At 31.9% G+C, this 23,294-nt stretch overlaps 1 protein-coding gene across 1 annotated transcript; it reads right to left on the minus strand.

The window, feature by feature from the left end:
• Nucleotides 1-1,013: 1,013 nt before the first annotated feature.
• On the minus strand, nucleotides 1,014-15,180 carry LOC134695806 (uncharacterized). Its single transcript, XM_063557222.1, has 5 exons — nucleotides 14,896-15,180; nucleotides 6,960-7,113; nucleotides 4,672-4,808; nucleotides 2,639-2,756; nucleotides 1,014-1,623 (listed from the first exon to the last, which is right to left on the minus strand). The coding sequence occupies exons 1-5, from the start codon at nucleotides 14,915-14,917 to the stop codon at nucleotides 1,440-1,442; spliced, it is 615 nt and encodes a 204-aa protein (XP_063413292.1). The 5' UTR covers nucleotides 14,918-15,180; the 3' UTR covers nucleotides 1,014-1,439.
• Nucleotides 15,181-23,294: the final 8,114 nt, after the last annotated feature.

Raw genomic sequence — 23,294 nt, forward strand, 5'->3', positions numbered from 1 at the left:
AGGAGAAGATTTTTGTAAAAGCTAACGACGACGGACGACGACGGACGACAGACGACGGACGACGACGACGCCGGACGCCGGACGCCAAGTGATGGGAAAAGCTCACTTGGCCCTTTGGGCCAGGTGAGCTAAAAAATAATAAGTTAATTGATAGCGTCAAACAAGATAATTTTCCAGACTCAGACATAAAACCATACCCACCACCCCCACTTTTGAAGTAAAATTGTTGCGTTCGATCTAGATTAATTTCAATGCAAAACTCGAATCAACCTGTATTAAATATTCATTTATTTTGTGCAAGAAATTGTCTCCATCAGGTATGTTCAATCACAATGGCATGATATTATGTAGAAGAAATGCGCGTTTGGCGTATCAATTAATAAGCCTGGTACCTTTGATAACTATTTACACAACTTGGTCGATGCCAATGCTGGTAGACATGTCGTCCCCATGGGTATCACTTGCCAAGAAGTCAGCACTTCGGTATATTTATATGGTCATTTTTATAATTAACTGTTTGAAAAAGTATGAATTTTTCGAAATACTAAAGATTTTTTTTTATCCCAGACATATACTACCTTAGTCGTATTTGGCACAATGTTTTGCAATTCAGATTTTCAATGCTTATCAACTTTATACTTGTTTGGCTAACTATTGTGATCTGTGCGTCAGTGATGAGTCTTATGTAGACGAAAAGCGCGTCTGACATATCAAATTATAAGCTTATACCTTTTATAACTACCTTCACTAAAAAACAACGCATAATTTCGTGTTAAATCAAGTATACTAACTACATGTAGATCGAATCAAAAGAGACTTAACAAAGGTATTCAATTTGTACGATTCCCTCAGTTTTCAGACAAAAGTATTCAATTCGTACGATTCCCTCAGTTGTTAGACAAAGGTATTCAATTCGTATGATTCCCTCAGTTTTTAGACAAAGATATTCAATTCGTACGATTCCCTCAGTTTTTAGTTATCTTCTTATTCGATTTATGAGATTAAGACATCGATAAACTAATTTTACTTTATTTTCATCTATTTATAAAATCAACGATAAAAGGTATCCATCGAATACAAATCATTCCGTAGATTTCTTCTTAAACTGTCTGTTTTAGAACAATGATGTTTACGTTTTACGCGTACATGATAACAAAAAATACATAAAAATCTTAAGGAAGCTATATTACAGGGTTCTCCACTGAAATAGATGTACCAGTGAAGAAATCTGTTAACAGCATGTGTAATAATATTGTTGAATAATAATAAAAAAACCAAACACTATTGTACATGTGTAACATGCATAAATGTACGAGATCTATGATCTCTTTAGATATTCCACTAGGGAATTTTGCAAAATACTTCCTAGTTTAATTAGGTCTGCTAAATATCAGCATTATGTTAATCTTTTCACTAATTTTCACAAGAAAGCCAACAATTCAGAGCAGAAGTTGTTTCACTAAAAGAAGACAACACAGAAGAAGAATGTTGGTAACTGTTAATGTCGCCGAGCAGGTCATACTGTATTTCTCATTCTGTGTGCTTTTAAAGTAATCGACAGTTTCTCTTGTACATTGTCCTTCCATAGAATTCGACATGCAGGACATCAATTCTGATTGGATTCTGCAATAAAATTATGCAGAGGTTTTCATTTAATGAATACAAATAGAAATATTAGTAGCATAGAATATTGATTAGTATTCAACATGTCTTATTATTGCATAACACAGAAATAATTTAAAGAAACTTCGACAACAGTATGTCTGTGATTATATAATCCTGGTAATACACTCCGTGATTATGTCATTCTACAATGGGGTGACATTTACTACCAATGAGAGTTTATCGTGGTCTGTGTATCACTTCAAGATAATATATTTACATTCGAATAATAGCATGAAATTGTTAGATACTGGTTTTCAATTTCCAAATTCTTCATAAAATAGTTTCAAACTTGTCATGCTATGTTTTGATGATGGTAGTCAGATCTAAAAACACGAGCCACCTCCTTATATCAATTTTGAATTTGATCTTTTCTCGATTGAAGAACATTCAATCCCGTTAAAATCAGTTGATTTCTTAGTTTTAAATTTCTGTGAGGTTTCCGAGTTTTCTCTCCTCATTTCAATGCACCAATTGTGTGATTACGAATAATGATTTGAGTCTTATCATTTTTTTTAAGGTATTTGATCTACTATATATATAGTCATTTCCTATTCTACTTGGAAGTAATAAATCAAGTTTGCAAATATTGAACGATTATAATATATGCATATATGTATGCGATTCTAGATATGTTGTATAACAATTTATAGCTTCCAAGGTTTCTCGTCGTCCTTCATTATGTATACAATAGGAAGATTAACTATGATCTATTCTAATTATGATAACGGTAGTATGCATATATAGTTTGTATAGAGAATATCGCGTAAACATCAAATATGTTTCAGGTTTTGGAATGAGACAAAATCACAGAAAAGGACTAAGTATTGCCAACATTCGTCCAAATTCTTGACACTTTTAGAAACGATTCTTAATAATAAATATGCACAAGTCATTTGTATTTTGAAAAAAATGTTCCGCGTTTTAGATACACTTATTAATGTACATAATGACAATAATGACAAGAAATACATACGAGCAATCCGATGAGTCTTTGTTTTCTGACTGGGCCTTCTGCATCGTTTTCTGGGCACACTCCGACATTCCTCTTGCAACGTGTGGCTTAGAAAGACACTTAATAAATGATAGCAGATCTACAACAATAAATCGTATTTGATAAGCTACAGCAAAAAAAAAACCGTTACAATATTGTATTGCATAAGCACGTTGTTAAATGTTGTTCAGATGGTTTTTCAAAAGTAAAGCCACAACAATACTGAACTCCGAGGAAAATTCAAAAGGAAATTCCCTAATCAAAATTAAAAGCAAAATCAAAAGCTCAAACACATCACACAATTAAATGGATAACAACTGTCATATTTCTCACGTGGAATAGGCATAATATAATGTAGAAAATAGTAGAAACAATCTGGTTTAAAAACTAGCCACAACTCCAATTGTAATTTTTAAAAGACTTTCTATTTTCATAATAAATATAATAGGAAGATGTGGTTTCAGTGCAATGAGGCAACTCTCCATCCATACATGTAATACTAAATAAAAGTTAACCATTATAGGTCATGGAACGGCCTTCAACACGGAGTCTTAGATAAAACTGAACAGCAAGCAATAAAGAGTACAATAAATTACTAGTGTAAAGTTATTCAAAGGAGAAAACCAAAGGTCTAAGCTATACAAAACGATACCGAGAAACACGTATGAACTACATAAACAGACATCTTCTGTTCGTCAGAATGGTCTGTATACAATCTGCATCTAAATTTCTAAGTTTTGCGTTTAGTTGAGGCTATTAAATGCCAAAACATATTGCATTTACCATTATTTATTCCTGAAGTTTATCCTGGTCAAGTCCGGTTTCAATGGGCCCAATAGCGTCCTATAGTCTCATTTGATAAAACGTCTTTAAATTCTAATGGAATAACAAACCCCAATTTATTGCAATATATGTAGCTCCTTAATAATTTGGACTTGAATAAACACCAGGGGAATGTTAACGCTTAATAATAACTGGACATGACTTGGGCACTTATTTTTATTGGTCAATGCAAAGTCAATAACATATCCATATATTAAACTGTTTGTCAAGTGCTTTCTATGACTTGTCATATCAGTATGCTCTCTGTGGTTGGCACATTTCTAATTATAAAATCTTATAACGTTATGTGCATTGCTTTATACACAAGAAAATAGATCGAATATACATGCTGTGATAGTACGTTGATTGGTCTTGATCAGATTATACGGAGTAAGCTCTAAACATTTAACTGAATCATGTTTCCAATATGATACAGTTATCGCTGTTAGCAAATAATCTCGTTGCATTTCAAGAACTGGATTTTCTTTTCGTTTGTGTTTAATATAGGAAGATGCATTTTTTTTAGAATAGTCTTTGTAAGTAACGTTAACGTTCCCAGGTCAATGTAGAAATACATACATGTAGACTACATGAACAAACATTAAACAACATCACTTTAAGCAGGGGCATTAAACAAGCTTCGGTGCCTTATGTGTAATGCTAGTTTGTTTTTGCCTCGTTCATTTTAGTTGTGTTTTCTCATGGTTTGCTGTTACATCACTCTCCTAGGTTTTAAAAGACTTGGGTGAAGTTGACAGTGCACAAACATTTCGCATATCTGTTTCAACTGTTTATCATTTGTTTAATGCCAGTGACTTTTAAGGCCGCCTATACACGATAAGTTTTTATTCTTTTTTTTAGGCCTATGGTTACTTATATCGACTTAATATAAACTACGATGGAAAGCTTTCTCATTATCAGTCATAACACATCTGATTTATATTTATTGTATATGGTTAAAGATGTGTAAAGTATCACTTTATATCATGGTAAACGTTTCAGAACATGTTTGGCTTTTAAATTATTCAATGTTAGCGTTCCTGATGAAAGGAAATCAAAAAAGGCGCGTTGTAAAGTGTGATTTTAAAGGGGTGAGGTTTTCATTGAACAACTTTTGATTTGGATAATATATTATATTTATTACCACTAGTTTTTAACTGTAAAAGTCTTCCAGAAACACTTATCTTAAATACCTTGTTTTCTGGAACAGACTTTGTTGAACTCATCTTTCATTTTTTCCTCTGATGGATTATACGACACAATCTGTGAGAGTGACGAACACCCGGCTACGTTCTTTGGGTTGTAACATTTAGCCAAGGCATCAGAATTCCTATTATAAATATTAAACAACGTCATAACATTCTTCTAAGAAGACAATCTTTGTTTATCACATTAATGATTTAAACAAATGTGCCTAAAATAGAAGTCAGCATATTATCTCCCAATGAAGTACATATAAACAATTACGGAAGCAAACATTGGATTTGTAGGGGGGAGGGGGGTCAAACATTTTGTATCTACAGACCAAAGTATCAAAAGAAAAGAAGAAGAAGAAGCTTAAGGTTACGAATAAATATGTAATTTCTAGACAAAAACAGGATTCATAGGTCTATGACACCACACATGTTTCTTGTCGAAGTAATGCAAATATTACAAGCAAGAAAAACATAATATTAAGATTGAGATTTAGCATCATTAACACCAGACATCTTATCTGAATAAGAAAAATTTTGCATCTGCATTGTCTATAATTTCCAGAGGTCATTCAGAATACAATCAGTGGCGTAGCTAGGTAATTTTTACGTGTACGCCCGAACCATGGCAAGGGGTCTCAGGACCCCAAACTGATCCATGTAAAACAATTTCTGGAAGTGAATTAGATCGAGCACCCCCCCCCCCCCCCCCCCCGAAAACTCATCAGTAGTATCATTCTTTAGAATCTAAATGGTTAATTTGTTACGTTAAATTATTCATTTTGATAATTTGAAATATAATGGTCATTGGATTCAGAGATAATGTCAAAACCAGTGACAACAGCTGTTAAGCAATTAACCAGCTAAATCACCTTTCTATTTCCAAATTTCGTAAATGAACATTAATTTCAGAGATATAGAATATTATATATCGTAAAGGGTTCTTTGGAACCCTGTTTATGGTCAAGGATTCCCCCTCCAAAGTTAATCAATTTATCAGTCCATTATTTTTGTGATTTTACTTTTTACAGGATTTTATAAAAATCCAACATTTTCTTAAGATATTTTTTCTTGATCTGGAGTACTAGTTTGTTCCCAAGTTTTATGACGATTAATGAAGATTGATGCATTGATAATTTATATAAAGCCACACAGTATATCAGTCTAATACTGAAAAGAATGAATAAACAAATAATTTACTTTCAAAACTTTGCTTCAGACAAAAATTGTATAAAATGATTGGAATCTGCTGAGGTTTCATTTAATTCGATGAAGTTTTGACAATGAATTTGTTGTGTAAGCTTTTTAACCCCACACTTTAACTTATAGTACCTGTTAATTTAAATGTTGTCCGTAAAACACGGGAAAAACTAACTTCATTCAGTGGTTGTCGTTTTTAAGTGTTACAGATTTGTTTTTCGTTCATTTTTTTTTTACATAAATAAGGCCTTTAGTTTTCTCGTTTGAATTGTTTTACATTGTCTTAATGGGGCCTTTTATAGCTGACTATGCGGTATGGGTTTTGCTCATTGTTGAAGGCCGTACGGTGACCTATAGTTATTAATGTTTGTGTCATTTTGGTCTTTTGTGGGTGGTTGTCTCATTGGCAATCATACCATCTACTTTTTCATATTCAATATTATGCTCTCAGTTAGTTTACTCTTTTGACCATAAACAATTTCTGCTTAACTTCCGGAAAATTTCACAAAGGTTTGGCAAATGCAGTATTATTTAAAAAAGGAAGTTTCTCACGATACTAAACATAGATATTGACGCCGCCGACGAAATTAAGGATCCCTATGTCGCGCGTTGGCGTCATAAATACAAAATTAATGTGAAACAGGCTCGACAAAACTGTAAACCACAAATCGAATTAAAGGAGATAAAAGATTACTCTAAAACAAAAGGGAAGGGAGTATAAAACTCACAGTAGCTTCAGACGTGATAGAAAGTAAACAAAATAAATGATATGATACCATATGACTGAAAGTAAATATCGTCAATTTGATCCGCAATTACAAGCCAACGAAGAAAGAATTATAAAGCTGATGTGCTTCTAACAAGTTATTTTTATTTTCTTAGATTAAAATATTTTTTAACAAAATTCAAGGGTACGCCCGGGCGTTTTGACGTCATCGTAGCTACGCGCCTGGGTCACAATAGACTAAGTACATTGTTTGGCATTTAGAGCATATGTTGTAAGTTAATAATGTCATGTTATTTTATTTACATAGTCTTTTATCGAGATGAAAGTAATGCTTCGTGTATGAAGCTTAGTTTATACTTACGCACATATCGCATCAAGAAAATGGATGATGCTTTGTTCGTTTGTTAAAGTAAAGTTTATATGGTGAAGCTTGCTTGAAAACTTGTCCATACATTGCGTCATACCCCCACAATCAGCCCATGCCACATCAATAGATACTGTTAGAATAACCAGAGCTGGAAATAGAATATTTAAAAATATAAATATATATGGCTGATACTGATAATATATATGATATGTGACGGCAACCGAACGATACAAGAGACTGACATACAAGTCAACATGTTATACTAAACAATAGACACACATGTTCATCATTATATTATGTTCACGATCTTTATTGCCCCGTTACTTGAAAAACTTTACTCGAGTCTAGTACTGTGGGATCGTAACGCGCCGAAAAAACCAAGAACACAATTTTTGCTGCCGAACATATGTAGATCTACCATAGAAGGGATGAATCTTAGTCGATGTATATAGAATTAGACCAGTGGCATCAACACGGTTTGACCATATGTTATTCTATGGTGAAATGTTTTTTTTCGAATAGTAACCAATATATATAAACGTAAATATATAGACTCTGAACAGCCTGATGATAGTCCGATTAGAAAATAATGTTTTAGACTTACACGCTGTTACACTACAGGAACACACTTTCATTTAAAAAGCGTAAATATAGATACAATCATGTCTATCTAAAAACAATTGTCACAACTGTTCATATAGTTTGTAAGCAAGGTATCATTTTATGAACAAACAATAGGAAATTTGAAATCTATAATTTTCATGGAAGCAATACCACTTAGAACATTGACTTTGTAAACATTATTCATGATTAATGATCAGATGTAAATATTAAGGCAAATATGAATATTCTCACTGCCTGTCTTAAGTCTACTCTATGGCTGCTGCAAAAGACAGGAACTTTAATATTATTTGAAAATGTGAATTGGTGGTTCTTAAATTTCATTGTCGAAACTATATAGTAACCGTATTTCATTTTCAAACTTGATTTATATTTATAAAAAAAAAAGCATAGCAAAAAAGATTGACATACAAGTACATTTTTGTTTTTACATGACATACAAAAAGCATAATCATGGTGCGACATATGCTTGAAGGGTAAGAATTGAACCAAACACCAGATGGTTAAATATGATTAGAAACCCTAGGGATTGCCATAGGAAAATGAGATTTTTCAAATTAAAAAAAAGCAATATGCCAAGAGAATTATATAATACCATGAATTAGATTGACACCTATGGGTGTTCGGACTAAGTTACATGCGAAGATCAGTTTCGACATACACATGCAACAAACAATTAAAAAAAAACATCACACTCAAACGGAAATTATGAATTCTATAAAAATATAAAAAAGTTGAGAAAGAACAAGGCCACGCAGAAACATTTCTAAACAACTGTTGCAGTTAAACATTTATCAAAATCTTTGTTTTTAGTTATAAAAATAGTTTTTATTACAATTGTAATAAGCGGATGAGATGGTAGTCCTATAAAATATGACTTCGCATTCTTATTCAATTTTTAACGTTTTTATACTGATATTTTCAATTTTTTTTTTTTTTTAATGCGAAATCGACTTTTGTGACTCAGCACGAGGTGTTTTGGAATTTACAGGTTGCTTAGAACTTTGTGTAAAAAATAAACACTAGCACATCATAGAAAATCAAGTGAGTAATTCATGTTTCAAGTTTTATAACAAAAATATCTGTATAAAAGGCTGTGGATTTTCTATAAAAATCTTGATTTATTTGTCATAAAGTCCTCTTTTTCTATCAAATGCAATGAAACAGTAAAAAATAATGCTTTGCATCAAGTTTCCCCTTGGAATATGTACTAAATGGCCTATCTTTATTATTCATTATATCTGTAGTTTTGATACAATTGAGGTTTGAAAAATTCGTACAAAATGGCTACAGAAGGGTACATAAACCTTAACCAATTATAGCTACATTGATTATATCCTTGAATCCTATTTTGTGACTCTGTCCCAAGTTGACACTTGCTTATTTCAAGAACGTCATATCTTTTTTTACATTAAAACATGATTTGTCCATGCATGTTTCCTTTGCATATGCATTTTTTTGTAAAGTTCCAAAATATTTTAAAACACTTATCCTCCCGCATTATATTAACTTCCGATAACTTCAATTTCAATCAGCATACTGGGCTGAAATACTGACATGCTAAATACATGAAATTATCAGATTGAATAACGGGATTTTTTTTTAAATAGTTGAAATATTAATTCAAATAACTAGTGAACTTTTTATATTAATTTGAATAATAACTTATGTTGAGGTTCAATTATATACATTTGTATCTAATAACTTAACCAACTTCTTAATATAATCCAGACCGTATGCGTATTTAAAAAAAAAAGTGCGCATACCTTCCAGTCCAAATACTCGTACGGTCTGGAACATCTCCATGCTTATTCACAATCAAATATTGATGGGTTTCTATCTCTTCATCATCAGAGAGAAATATAATATGTTTTAAACATTTGAACTTGAATCTCGTAACACATAAGTATCTGCTACTATCATATGTGAATAAGAAAATAAGAAAAGAGTTTAGAACCGCTCATGATGAACCTGATTTTCTTAGTAGAACGTAGTACATATTTTCATCTTTCGTCGGTTTCTTTTGGTTATGATGTTGTGAATTTATCGTCAACATATGTATTCCCTCCTACTTTATGTTGATAGTATTAACCCTATTCAAAAAAGAAATATAACTATTGATGTTTGACGTATAAAGTTATTTTCATACAGTTTATTTTATTGGTTGTGGAAGCCAGAGTACCTAAAGATGACAGCTGTTGACAACAACAAAACTAGAGGCTCCTAAGACCCTGTGTCGCTCACCTTGGTCTATGTGAATATTAAACAAAGGACGCAGATGGATTCATCACAAAATTGTGTTTTGATGATGGTGATGTGATTGTACATCTTACTTTACTGAACATTCTTGCTGCTTACAATTATCTCTATCTATAACCAACTTGATCCAGTAGTTTCTGTGGAAAATTGTTAAGAATTGACTGTAAAGGACAATAACTCCTTAGGGGGTCAATTGACCATTTCGGTTATGTTGACTTTTTTGTAAATCTTACTTAGCTGAACAAAATTGATGTTTACAGTTTATCTCTATCTATAATAATATTCAAGATAATAACCAAAAACAGCAAAAATTACCAATTGAGTTGCAACAACCTAACATCGGGTTGTCCGATTTATCTGAAAATTTCAGGGCAGATAGATTTTTACTTCATGTCAGATTTTCTTTAAATGCTTTGGTTTTTGAGTTATAAGCCAAAAACTGCATTTTACCCCTATGTTCTATTTTTAGCTGTGCAGCCATCTTGGTTGGATGGCCGGGTCACCGGACACATTTTTAAAACTGCATAACCAAAAGATAATTGTGGTCAAGTTTGGATTAATTTGGCCCAGTTATTTCAGAGGAGAAGATTTTTGTAAAAGATAACTTAGATTTACGAAAAATGGTTAAAAATTGACTATAAAGAGCAATTACTTATAAAGAGGTCAACTGACCATTTCGGTCATGTTGACTTATTTGTAAATCTTACTTTGCTAAACATTATTGCTGTTCACAGTTTATCTCTATCTATAATAATATTCTAGATAATAACCAAAAACAGCAAAATTTCCTTAAAATTACCATGTCAAAGACAGCAACCCACCAACGGGTTGTCTGAATCATCTGAAAATTTCAGGGCAGATAGAAATTGACCTGATTACCAATTTTACCACTGTCAGATCTGCTCTAAATGCCTGGGTTTTTGAGTTATAAGCCAAAAACTGCATTTTTAACCCTATGTTCTATTTTTAGCCATGGCGGTCATCTTGGTTGAATGCCAGCTTACCGGACACATTTTTAAACGTAATACCCCAAAGATGGTTGTGGCCAAGTTTGGATTAATTTGGCCCACTAGTTTCAAAGGAGAAGATTTTTGTAAAAGATTACTATGAATTACGAAAAATAGTTAAAAATTGAGTATAAAGGGCAATAACTCCTAAAGGGGTCAACTTACCATTTTGTTCATGTTGACGTATTTGTAAATCCTACTTTGCTGAACATTATTGCTGTTTACAGTTTATCTCTATCTATAATAACATTCAAGATAATAACCCAAAACAGTAAAATATCCTTAAAATTACCAATTCAAGGGCAGCAACCCAACAACGGGCTGTCCGATTCATCTGAAAATTTCAGAACAGATAGATCTTGACCAGATTACCAATTTTACCCCTGTAAGATTTTGATCTCAATGCTTTAGTTTTTTTTAGCTATAAGCCAAACACCTGCATTTTACCCCTATGTTTTATTTTTAATCATGGCGGCCATCTTGGTTTGTTGGCCGGGTCACCGGACACATTTTTTAAACGTGATACCCTAATGATGGTTGTGGCCAAGTTTGGTTTAACTTGGCCCAGTAGTTTCAGAGGAGAAGATTTTTGTAAAAGTTAACGACGACGGACGACGACGACGACGGACGCCCGACGCCAAGTTATGGGAAAAGCTAACTTGGCCATTCGGGCCAGTTGAACTAAAAACAGTAAAACATATTGTCATCTGTTACTATTATAAAGAGCCTTATTAAGATTTTAGGTCTTTTCTTGCTGATACTTTTCATTATTTTTTTTATATTTGAAACGTTTGTCAATCCACTATAGTTTTGAAGATTACAGCCCAAATCGTAAAATATTGAAAAAAATCTACATTTAAAAGAAAGAACTCGTATAAAGATTTGACTGATGATTTCTTAACTTATTAGCAGATCTACTCTTTTTTTTTAATTTTTTTTTTTAATTTAAAATTGCTATCTATCATCAGGAAGAACACTTAATCTGGGCGATAATTGTTACTAGAGAGCAATAGCCCCATTGAAGAGTGAACGGATGATTTCAGCCAGAAAACATGTTTGAAGATCTAGTCTCGAGTATGAATTTCACATGATTGAATTTCTATCTTTTTACAATAATAGTTTAAACATATTAATAAGCAAAATTGCAAAACATTGATAACAATTGTCTTCAAAGGGCAATAACTAAGGCATCGTCAGACATTTTTCAACGATGAACAATTGTTTGGAGATCTTGCCTTGATTATTCTTTTGCTCACTTAAGTTTCTATCTTCTTGCATTTAACCATACATTCTGATTTTAGCTCCTTTGTATGCTGCTTGACGGACGGTGTCATCTGACACGTTTTCAAACTAGATATGACAGACGGAAAAGACAGACGAGAGACGCCACGTTATGAGAAAAGCTCACTTGGCCACATGTCTCCCACCAGAGGTATTATAACACCTTCTTTGCCAATGACTTGTATGTGTCTATTTTTTAAGAGTCGTTATAAAAAAACTCAGATTATCTTCATACATTGTTTAAAATCTGTTTCGTGCTTAGAAAGCTTACTATAGCAAACGTATTACTGATGTTATCTCTGTTAATACAAATTGTGTCCGTTACCGAGGGGGGTCGTTACTAAGTAGTACTAGTTACCCACTGGTATTAAAGACATAATAGTAACTGCAATTACGATTATCCCAATATGGCGACGGCAGATATAGGTAAAATCTTTACAGTCATTTTACTCAAATGTAGCATGTTTTTGTCACTAGTTACTCAGCTGCAAGGTTTTTCTATACCATTATATCATATTTGAATCGTAACGGTGCACTTGAATTGTCTAAGCGCTTTGAAAAACTGCAGTTACTATTATCTTTTTAATACCAGTGTTACCACAGGTCACATTTCTCAAACAACCTTTAAAAGGTTTCTTTTGTATGTACGGCTTAAAACATAGTATATATTTGGAAACGAAAATGATTCCTCAATTGCTGTCTTGAAAAATTACTGTTACCTTGACCTTTGCCTGGTAACCTGAAAATCTACAAGGGTATTTTTAAGCACACTGGGCATGAGCAAACCCAAACTACATTTAAAATTATCTACGGTTTAACTTAGCCTGAGGGGTTGAAACTGAAGTTATTAATTGATTTACTGTATTTGATATTGAAAAAATATGATGTGACTATTAATAATAAAATCCTAAGGTACAGACGTAAAACCATGTCAAAAATAATTCCAACCCAGAAATAAATAACTGGTAAAAACAACGAATCATTAATTATAACTTGTATATATCTAATTATTTACAAAACGATCCTGTTGTTATAAATTTGTGAATATATCTATCAAAAACACTTAAAAAAGAGAAACATATCTTGGAAGATATAGTGACAGAAATTATAAAATGCTTTGTCATTTTTTCATGTTAACGAGATTTTTAGAAAAATGTTATTTGAGATTTTGTCATCATCATGTATTATTTAAAACTAACTGACTCTGTTAATTTAACTGACTGTTTTAGCTTTCAAAATTACGTACTGTACAATTTGTTATTTAGTAACAATATAATAATAAGATATTAAATAAATTAATTGCGTCTTGCCAACAAAAAGCATGACTAAAATTACACGATGTATTAAAACAATACATTAATGACTAAAACCGTCAAATGTCCGTTCTTACCTGACAATGTTTGACACATTACATAGTAAAACTTTAATACTATAGTAATTATATTTAAATTTTAATGTTATCAAATCATGACTTAACTGTAAGAGTTACATTTTTTTTCTTCAGAAAAATCATAAATGCAAAAAAAAAAAAAAATCTTTTAACAGGTTTTAGTTCAATAATTATGAAGTTTATTCATTGCTGAAAATCTCTTCTAATACGTTATATTATTTTTGATTATTTATTAAAACAGGGTAATTAAGGATAAAACTATGATAGGGCTAAAGTTTAGCAGCCTAAAAGTTGAATGGCGTTCTTTATGTACTGCACCAATTAAGATATCGATCGGGGTGATTTGCCGGAAGTATGGTTTGCTACTGGAACACGTTGGTTTGTTTGAAATGGAAAAGAATTCAGGGTTGCAACAGGTTACAAGCACATTCATCAAAGAGCTGTTGAAAAGGACCCAAACGTGCTGAGAGAGTGGCTCTGCATGGTATTTCAAAATCTGCGTTCTGGCAGGACATGGCCCGAATTAATATATTTCGCAGAGACAATCGGAAACGCAACTTTGACAACCGTTATACTGCCGGTCAGATGATTATGTAACTACATCTCATTTTACCCTTTGAGTTTTAGTTGGATCAATTAATTGATTTGCAATACATGCAGACGAAAGTACACAAAGAAATGCAAGCGTTCAGACTGGTAAAATATTTTCTTGAACATTATTATCACGCGTTTCATACTAGGTTTTATATGACTTTAAGCTTTTTGCATGTTTTGAGAAATTTTCTTTTCTTGTTAATTATAATAATAAATGTCTGTTAAACTGGCCTCTGTCACTATCGTGTTAAAAGAATAAAACAATCTATACACTGAGCTCATTTCTTTCCAGTAATTCTAGTCAAAATCCAAATTGAATGTATAGTTTCAAGTTTGTGTCAACTCATCTAAAACATTAAAGTTAGAACGTGTATGGAATACACATACTAAATCTTAAAATTAATAAATGTACTGAATATGCGTGAAATACTTGCCACTCAACAGTCAATCAATCAGAAAAAATAATACGTTGCTATTGTTAATTTATTTATTAATGAAATGCACATTTATACCCCTGAGGGTTGAAGGCATATACAAACAATACAATACAATATACACAATAGAAAAACTGATCTTTATTATCTGGGAAGTGTTTATTTATCGACTGCATACCTCTTGTGTAACTACTTATAAATTAAAATAACTGCTATTTTGACCTAGAAACTAATGCACAGACGCCTCATATCCTGAACACGCAAGTTAAATCGAAGGTTAAAATGCACTTAAAAACATGATAGGTAAAAAAGATTCAAATTAGTGTAAGTAAAGAAAAACTTACTTGTAAAGGTTTTAAAATCCATGATGATTAGATTGTCTGTCCAATACTTCTGGTTATCAGTATATATACAATAAGTCTAAGATCAGTTTATCATAACAATGAATGATGACGGGACTCTGGATTTGTCACAACACATTAGATGATTGAATGGAAATATTACGGCCAGCTGTACGCGTCAGCTCTTCAAATATGTACAAGTATATATCCTTTATACATGCAATAATTTCAAGTTGACACAAACTTCAAAATATTACAAACAAAATAAAAATGTTTAGAGATTTTCCGTTTTAACATCACGTGATTATTTAGAAACTTGTTCAAAGCTAAAGCATTGATTACTGAATTACTCACATTTATAAATGTGTTAGCGTATGTTCTGCATAATTACGTTATACGATCCATCTTAACTTGTTGATCCTTTGAATAATTCCATTCTAATAGGTTATCAGAATATATTGAACGCTATTAGAAGCTCTGTGTATATTCTCGACATTGGTACTTACATATACAGGCGCGGATCCAAAAGGGGGGGGGGGGGGAATTTAAACATGTATTTGAGTTTATCATAAGCCGACATGAACAGAAGCAATTGTATATCACATAACTAACCTTTTAAAAAAAGTGTGTGTACGCGAGACAAATGTGACGTATAGTCTGATAAATCATAACTAGTACCTTAAATTTTATGATTACAAAACATCAATGACGTACTTTTTTCTAGTACTTTTTATAGCGTCTTATAATTAATAATGATTCCATTGGACATGGGCTGTACTGATCGATATTATAGTCTGAGAAAACAGTTTATTTAAGTACTCGAAGAAAGGAACATTTTGAATTTTGATCGACATAAAAAAGTACATCTTCGATCGGGGTAGGTATGTATGTTTCTCCTAGTTAACAATACAAACTTCCAAACCTCGCCTTCGGAAACAACTATGGTTGTGTTCTAGATTTATTCTCAATAGTATCTATGGTTGAGAAGAAAATCACAGTGTTTACAATAGGGAACGGATGTCATGTGTCTCATGGATGGTAGTACAGGCAAATATCACTTGACCAAGTGATACAAAAAGTACACCAATATATATTCTATAAGTCAAGCGTCGTGTGAACTAGCTATATATATATATATACAACATGTAGGTGATATTAAAGGACACCAATATATACATTCTATTAGTTAAGTGACCTATGAACTAGGTTCGTTGTACGGCCTTGAAAGATTGTCATTACGTGTACCATTCTCCTGGATGTGTCTCATATTAAACAATTACAATAAACTGTAGGACATTAAAAAAAAATAATATTTGTATGCAATTCAAGTTCAGATCAAAAACCGTTGTGACGTTTTCAAGGTTCAGAAACTGACATGACAAGTGTAAATTCATTATGTGTATAAGGAGAATAATTCATTAATTCTACATTCATTTGATTAACGACAAGTACATATTATGTCATGATTTAAGGTTTACAATGCATTCATAATAATTTATGTTTTACTTGTTGTTTGTTACTGTATCATCACCTAAGAGTCGTTACTATATCATGATATATTATCCTATATAGCTTCAGTAATGATTCAAATTGTTTCTAGGTGAGTGCTTTAAAGGTGAATTAGGGTTCAAGGTTTTATAAGCGTTTGGTGCATTTAAGGATAAAAACAACAAATGGGATAGGGGAGGGGGATATCAAAATTTAATAAGTCTTTTGGTCGGAACTGAAAATTAATGATTTTGCGCAAGAAAGGATTAAAATATTAATCTTTAACATACATTGCAGGAGAAAGAGGTGTACAAAATAAAAATACAATTTTCATGGAAAAATCAAGCGTGTTTAGGAACAGATAAAAATAAATATTTAGTCCGAAAATAAAATTCTCCTGCATCCCCACCCCTTTTTAAAAAAATGTAAATAAATCAAATGGTCGTCCTCTAAAGCAATTGAACATGGACAGGCCCATCGTAAATGTAATAAATAAATCTAAGTATTGAAAACAGCACATATATATATATATATATTTATATGTATTTATTAAGAAACTAACCCTTTACAACGGGGGCACTTGCAGGCAGGATACCCACACATGTGTCTAAGAGCATATATAATGAATACTGTACAATGAAATAAAATACACATTGGACAATATCAAATTTAAAACTTAATTCTTCTTTTAAAACAAGTCAACATTCATGTAAAACATAACAGCATTGTATATTAATATAAAATCTCAACATTAATAGTTCACATCAATTAATTTGCACACGAAAATCACAGTTACATTAATTTGATTTTAAAATTTAATAAATTTTCTAAAACCGAGATCGGTTAGTGTGCATTTCACTCAACATATTTTTAATTAACATGTCAACATGTTTACAAACATTTGGATCAAGCTTAAAAAAATATTCACCTAGCAGTATGTTTATTTTTTCGTAGGACGGTATCTCTGGGAAGCAAAAGTCGGGGAAGTTAGTAGGCAGGTTCTCATTTATATCGGCAAAATACTTATTTCGTAAAGGAGATTATTCAGAACATTCAAGAACGAAGTGTTCCACGGACTCCTCAGATTTTCATGAACACACTTGGCAAATGGGAGTCTCGCTCATATGCATTCTATACAAAACTTGATTCACGGATAAACAATTTGTTCGTGCTAACAATTCTAACCTTGTAGACCTAGAATCGAGCACTTTTGAAAAATAAGGCTGTCTACCAGACGCAAGGTAGAATTTGGAGAACGCATTTAGACTGCTTTTATTTCTTATAACTTGAAATTCTCTTTCACGAAAAAAACTTTCCAAAAAACTGTTAGAAAATATTTAGGTTAACATGTATGCATGTTATTTGGATGGAGAGTTGTCTCATTGGCACTCACACCACATCTTCCTATATCTATGTACCAATCAACACTTTACTCATAATCGGCATATAATTACATGTATGTGAAAATAACCACATGCATTTTTTGACACTTTACTACGTTTTATAATTTGTATTTTTTAAAGGTTTATATATTTGTATATGAAGTGTCTCATAAGCATATCTACACAAAATATAGGCTTGGTATTTGTCTTGTCTTAATACTGTGCAATGTATTATCAGGCTGAACATATTACAATTAATCCTGTTTTAATATATTATAGTTCTGAATTTGGGTTACTTACATTTTTAAATATTCAAAAATATATTGCCTTTTAATATTTCAAGTGCAAAAGTAAAGTATACTTTAATATTGTGTTATTAAAAAGTTGTACAAGATGAATCAATGTTATGTGACAATTGTGTGTACACTTCATATTGGCGGTTGAACTAAAAATATGTTTTGCAAGTTAAACAAGTTTCATACTTGTAACTTTTTTTCGTACGACATAAAAAAAGGCAAAAAGAAAGATATACTGTAGTATTCGAAATCAAATGATTCTATATCATTCAGAAATCGAAATTTGGTTCATAAAAACAAAAACTACGCCGTAATAAATTATCATTCATAAGAGTGTGGTTTTTAATTATGTACAATTTCAGTTTTTTATGAATTATTTGAAACAAAACAACAATTACATAACATCTATAACGACAGACAACTCCAGACTGAAGGACACTTAATATTGATTACACAGAGTTGTAAGATTTGTCTATCTTTGTATAGGATTAGTATTTTTCGTCGAATGACAAATATTTAAATACACCAGGGACTGTATGAATCCTTGAATGCTCAAACTTCTTACGATTGACTGATTATTGATTGCGTTAGACCGTATCAGAGCAGTACAGCTTTATCACAACGATAATTGTTTTATGAAGCTATGCAATACCCTCTGCTATTTAGGTATACTGTGTGCCTAAAGTTAACACTGGACACTTTTACTTTGCAAAACACTCATTTGCAAATCCGCTGCCGTCTCAAATTAGAGCTATAGTGTCATGTATGCAACCAAAATGTAGGGAATTACATGGGATTCAATAATTTCATTGCTTTTCTGCTTTAATTATTATATTACATTTTGTAATTTGATTTATAAAAAAAACCATGATAACATGAGAACAATTATATAAAAGTCTCCAGTGTTATAATGTAGTTGTTATGACTTTGATGACTTCGGTAAAGACATTTTTTATAATTCGTTACAAATTTTTCAATTAGGCTGAAAAAATAGAATTATTGTTATTAACCTTGGTATTAAACGGATGACAAACAACGTTAAATAAAGGCAACAATAATATACCGCTGTTCCAAATTTATAAATCGATAGAGAAAAAACAAATCCGGGTTACAAACAAAACTGAGGGAAACGTATCAAATATAAGATGGCTACGACACAACAGCGAAATGTAACACACACAGAAACGAACTATAATGAAACAATGGCAATTTTTCTGACTTGGTACAGGGCATTTTATGAAAAAAATGGTGGGTTGAACCTGTTTTCGTGGCATGCCAAATCTCCCGCTTTAATGGCAGTGTTAATTATAACATTAGAATGACAATATTACACATCAGGGGTACAATAAATAAACAGATAAATGGGAAAAATATAGGACAGAGACGAATAATCGACATCACAAAGTAACAGGTTAAAAAATATTTTTATACGCCAGACGCGCACTAGTACACACAAAAATATATTCCACGTAGCTTCTCTCATACCGCAAATTGTATTCAAATTCAATTTGAATTCATTCTATACGTTCCAGTAAATCAGTCATGTTGATTCGTCTGTTTATTTTAGAGCGAGCTGGATATATATATATATATATATATATACGAGTCTAAATTGAAAACTACGTTCAAACCTATGACTGCGTTGGATAAAAACCGCAATTTTTATACGTGTGCATGTCAAACAAATTTCGTTGTAGAAGGGTCTAAAAACAGCACAAACAACATTTTCCAAAAGACCAAAAGAGTGAAAAAGTATATTTAAACAAAACGCATTTGACTAACAGGTCGAACAACTGATGTTCTTTAACCCTGCTGACTGCCATTGGCGATTGCCAAATAAAATTGATCACAGGTTGTAACAAAATGGATCTTATTATAAATTTAATACGTCACAGAAAGAAAAAAAAATTGTTGACTTGTGGACAGGATGTTGTGCCACAAACATTCGGTGTCAATATTTCTTTAGTACACCATATCCGGATTTCGACAATAAATGTCTCTTCAGTGATGTTAGGGATCGAAACGGTATTTGGAAGGCCATATAAAAAGCACCCTCATTTTTAGAGAAAGTATCCTCATTTTTAGATTAACTCTTGAATTTTAAGAGTCAATATATAGGATGAACGGATCATATAAACCGGAGGGAAAATATGATACATGCCCAAACAAAAAATATAAACGAGTCTAAATTGAAAACTACGTTCAAACCTATGACTGCGTTGGATAAAAACCGCAATTTTTATACGTGTGCATGTCAAACAAATATATATATATATATTGATAAATTATTGGTTGCTTAACGTCCAGTAACAAATATTTCATGTATGTTTAGGACGACCGCCTGGATATATAAGATGATTGTCAAACAATGTTATCAAGCTGCATATTTAATTTCTTTCTCCAGCTTTACGAGAGCTATGGAAACGTTAAGCTAATAAGTTACTAGTTCTACTATGTGTTCATGTGCAAACAAGGAGCTTGTTTTCAGTTGCATCTTGCTTAAAGACCATTTATAGGTATAGTGCAGTGAACTAAGTTGAGCTTCACAAGTTAAAATCTTTTAATCAAAACTGAACGCTTCAAATACAATTTCCTGCAAACTACATTAAGGAAAAGAGAAAACTGATTTCGATGCAAAAGAATCATTGCAACGTTCTTAAAAAATTGTAATTATTAAATGATTGATTCAAAAAGTTAATTCGCTGAATATGGAAACGAGGGAAGTATTGTAATTATGCCTCACCCTAGAGGCACAATGTTTATCGGTCTGTGCATTCTTCTATTCTTTCGTTTGTTCGTCCGTCCGTCTGTCTGTCTGTCCCGCTTCAGGTTGAAGTTTTTGTTAAAGTCATTTTTGAATAATCCAATCACTTTGATCATTAGTCCATATGTTCTTTATGATATGATCACAAGTAAAATCACAAAAATACTGAACTCTGAGGAAAATTCTAAGACGGAAAGTCCCTCATTAAATGGCAAAATCAAACGACAAAACACATCAAACAAATGGACAACAACTGTCTAATTCCTGACTTGGTACAGGCATTTTCAAATGTAGAGAATGGTGGATTGAACCTGGTTTTATAGTGCTAAACCTCACACTAGAACGACAGTCGCATCAAGTTCCGTTATATTCAACAGATATTTAAAAGAAGAACGTAGAAATCCCTGGTTACAAGAAAAAAGGGATATGAATGGAAGGTTGACCCCTTTTGGAGTTATTGCCCTTTATATTTAGTTTTTAACCAATTTTCGTAAATCTTAGTCATCTTTTACAAAAATGTTCTTCTCTGAAACTACTAGGCCAGATTAATCCAAACTTGACCACAATCATCTTTGGGTATCTAGTTTAAAAAATGTATCCAGAGACCCGGCTATCCAACGAAGATGGCCGCCACAGCTAACAAAAGAACATAGAAATGAAAAAAAAGTTTATGGCTTATAACTAAATAATCAAAGCATTTAGAGAAAATCTGACACGGTTGAATTGTTTATCAGGTAAAGATCTATCTGCCTTGAAATTTTCAGATGGATCGGACAACTGGTTATTGGGATGCTGCCCCTAAATTGGTAATTTTAATGACATTTTGCAGTTTTTGGTTATTATCTTGAATATAATTATGGATAGAGATAAATTGTATACAGCAGTACTGTACAGCAAAGTTACATTTAAAAGTAAGTCAACATGACCAAAATGGTCAATTGATCCCCTAAGGAGTTATTGTCCTTTATAGTCAATTTTTAACAATTTTCATAAAAAAATTGTAAATTTTAACTAACATTTCCATTGAAACTACTGGGCCAAGTTCAATATAGATAAGGATTATTGTAAGCAGCAAGAATGTTCAGGAAAGTAAGAATAACAAACACATCACCATCACCAAAACACAAGTTTGTCATGAATCCATCTGCTTCTTTTGTTTAATATTCACATAGACCAGGGTGAGCGACACATGGTCTTTAGAGCCTCTAGTTTATTTTTTAGGTAATCATTTTTAAAGCAATATTAAATTACAAATTCAACAAATGACACTGATATTCGAGGTTAAGCATTGGTATGGTATTGTTGTCTTATTTCTCATGAAGTAAACAACACGATGTTTCTCCGGTTCTTTAATAATGACAAACACAACACATACTGTTTGTTTTGTAATGGATATCTGATAGGATATGAATAATACCGTCTTTTTTCTATACCAATATAGTTAGCAAAAGAGAGCAAATGTCAGAAGTCAATATAGAAATAGATTATTTCATGAAATTTGATATTTAAACTATGTAGGTGATATATAGTTATACGGAAGTACCGTTATATTAAGACACCCTATTCTTAAATATTTCAAAATATATCCCGTTCTTTGTTGTTGAAAGCTAATGCAGCGTGCAGCAAGTTAAAGCAGATCTTTATTACACTACTTCTTTTCTTATCTTTAGTGAATTATGTATTGTTATTCAAACGACATCCTGTTATCAAAACCTTTCAATTCAACTTATACAAAGATATTCGTATGATGAAGCTATAGCAACACATTAATAAAAGATTTCTCATGCAGGTTTCGTTTATCAAATATCAAACTTTGAAGTCGGTTTGCCCTCAGTTTTAGTTTGTATTCCGTTTTTTTTCTCAATCGATTTTCGAATTTCGAACAGCGGTATACTACTGTTGCCTTTATTAATCAATTAAAAAAACCTTTCTTTACTTCCAATATGTGCCTATACCCAATATACGGATGTCGTCGTTATAGTTTTAAACTGTGTATTGTTTATGAAAATTGATACTAATATCTGACCATTGAAAGGTTAGATATGTTCATTTACAAGACAGAACTAATTAAAAAAAATCTTACTGTAAAGACACCTGTTGTTTTTAGAGTTTGCTGATCTGTTTTTGTCTCCGCTATATCTTTAACTTAGTCTATGTTTTTTGATGTTTTTTTTGTCCTTGCCAATGATTTCAAACTTTAAAAATCCAACAGAGAAGCTTAATTTAAAGATAATGGCGTGGTTTCTTTTATTATTGCTGACACCTATTGCACTGTTTCCCAAACCATAGAGGTGTTAAAGTAACATAGTTAATATTCTAATAGCTCCACAACTCCAATGCAGTTATAAAATTAACTTTCAAATTGTTTTAACAAGCATTACCCCATCTTTGATTCAAACTTTAAAAAGTAGGGATCGCCTTGTACTATAAATATATAAAAAAAAAGAAAGAAAATTCATATCACTCACCTAC

This window comes from Mytilus trossulus, chromosome 14 (genome assembly GCF_036588685.1).
Source record: "Mytilus trossulus isolate FHL-02 chromosome 14, PNRI_Mtr1.1.1.hap1, whole genome shotgun sequence".
NCBI classification, from domain to species: Eukaryota; Metazoa; Mollusca; class Bivalvia; order Mytilida; family Mytilidae; genus Mytilus; species Mytilus trossulus.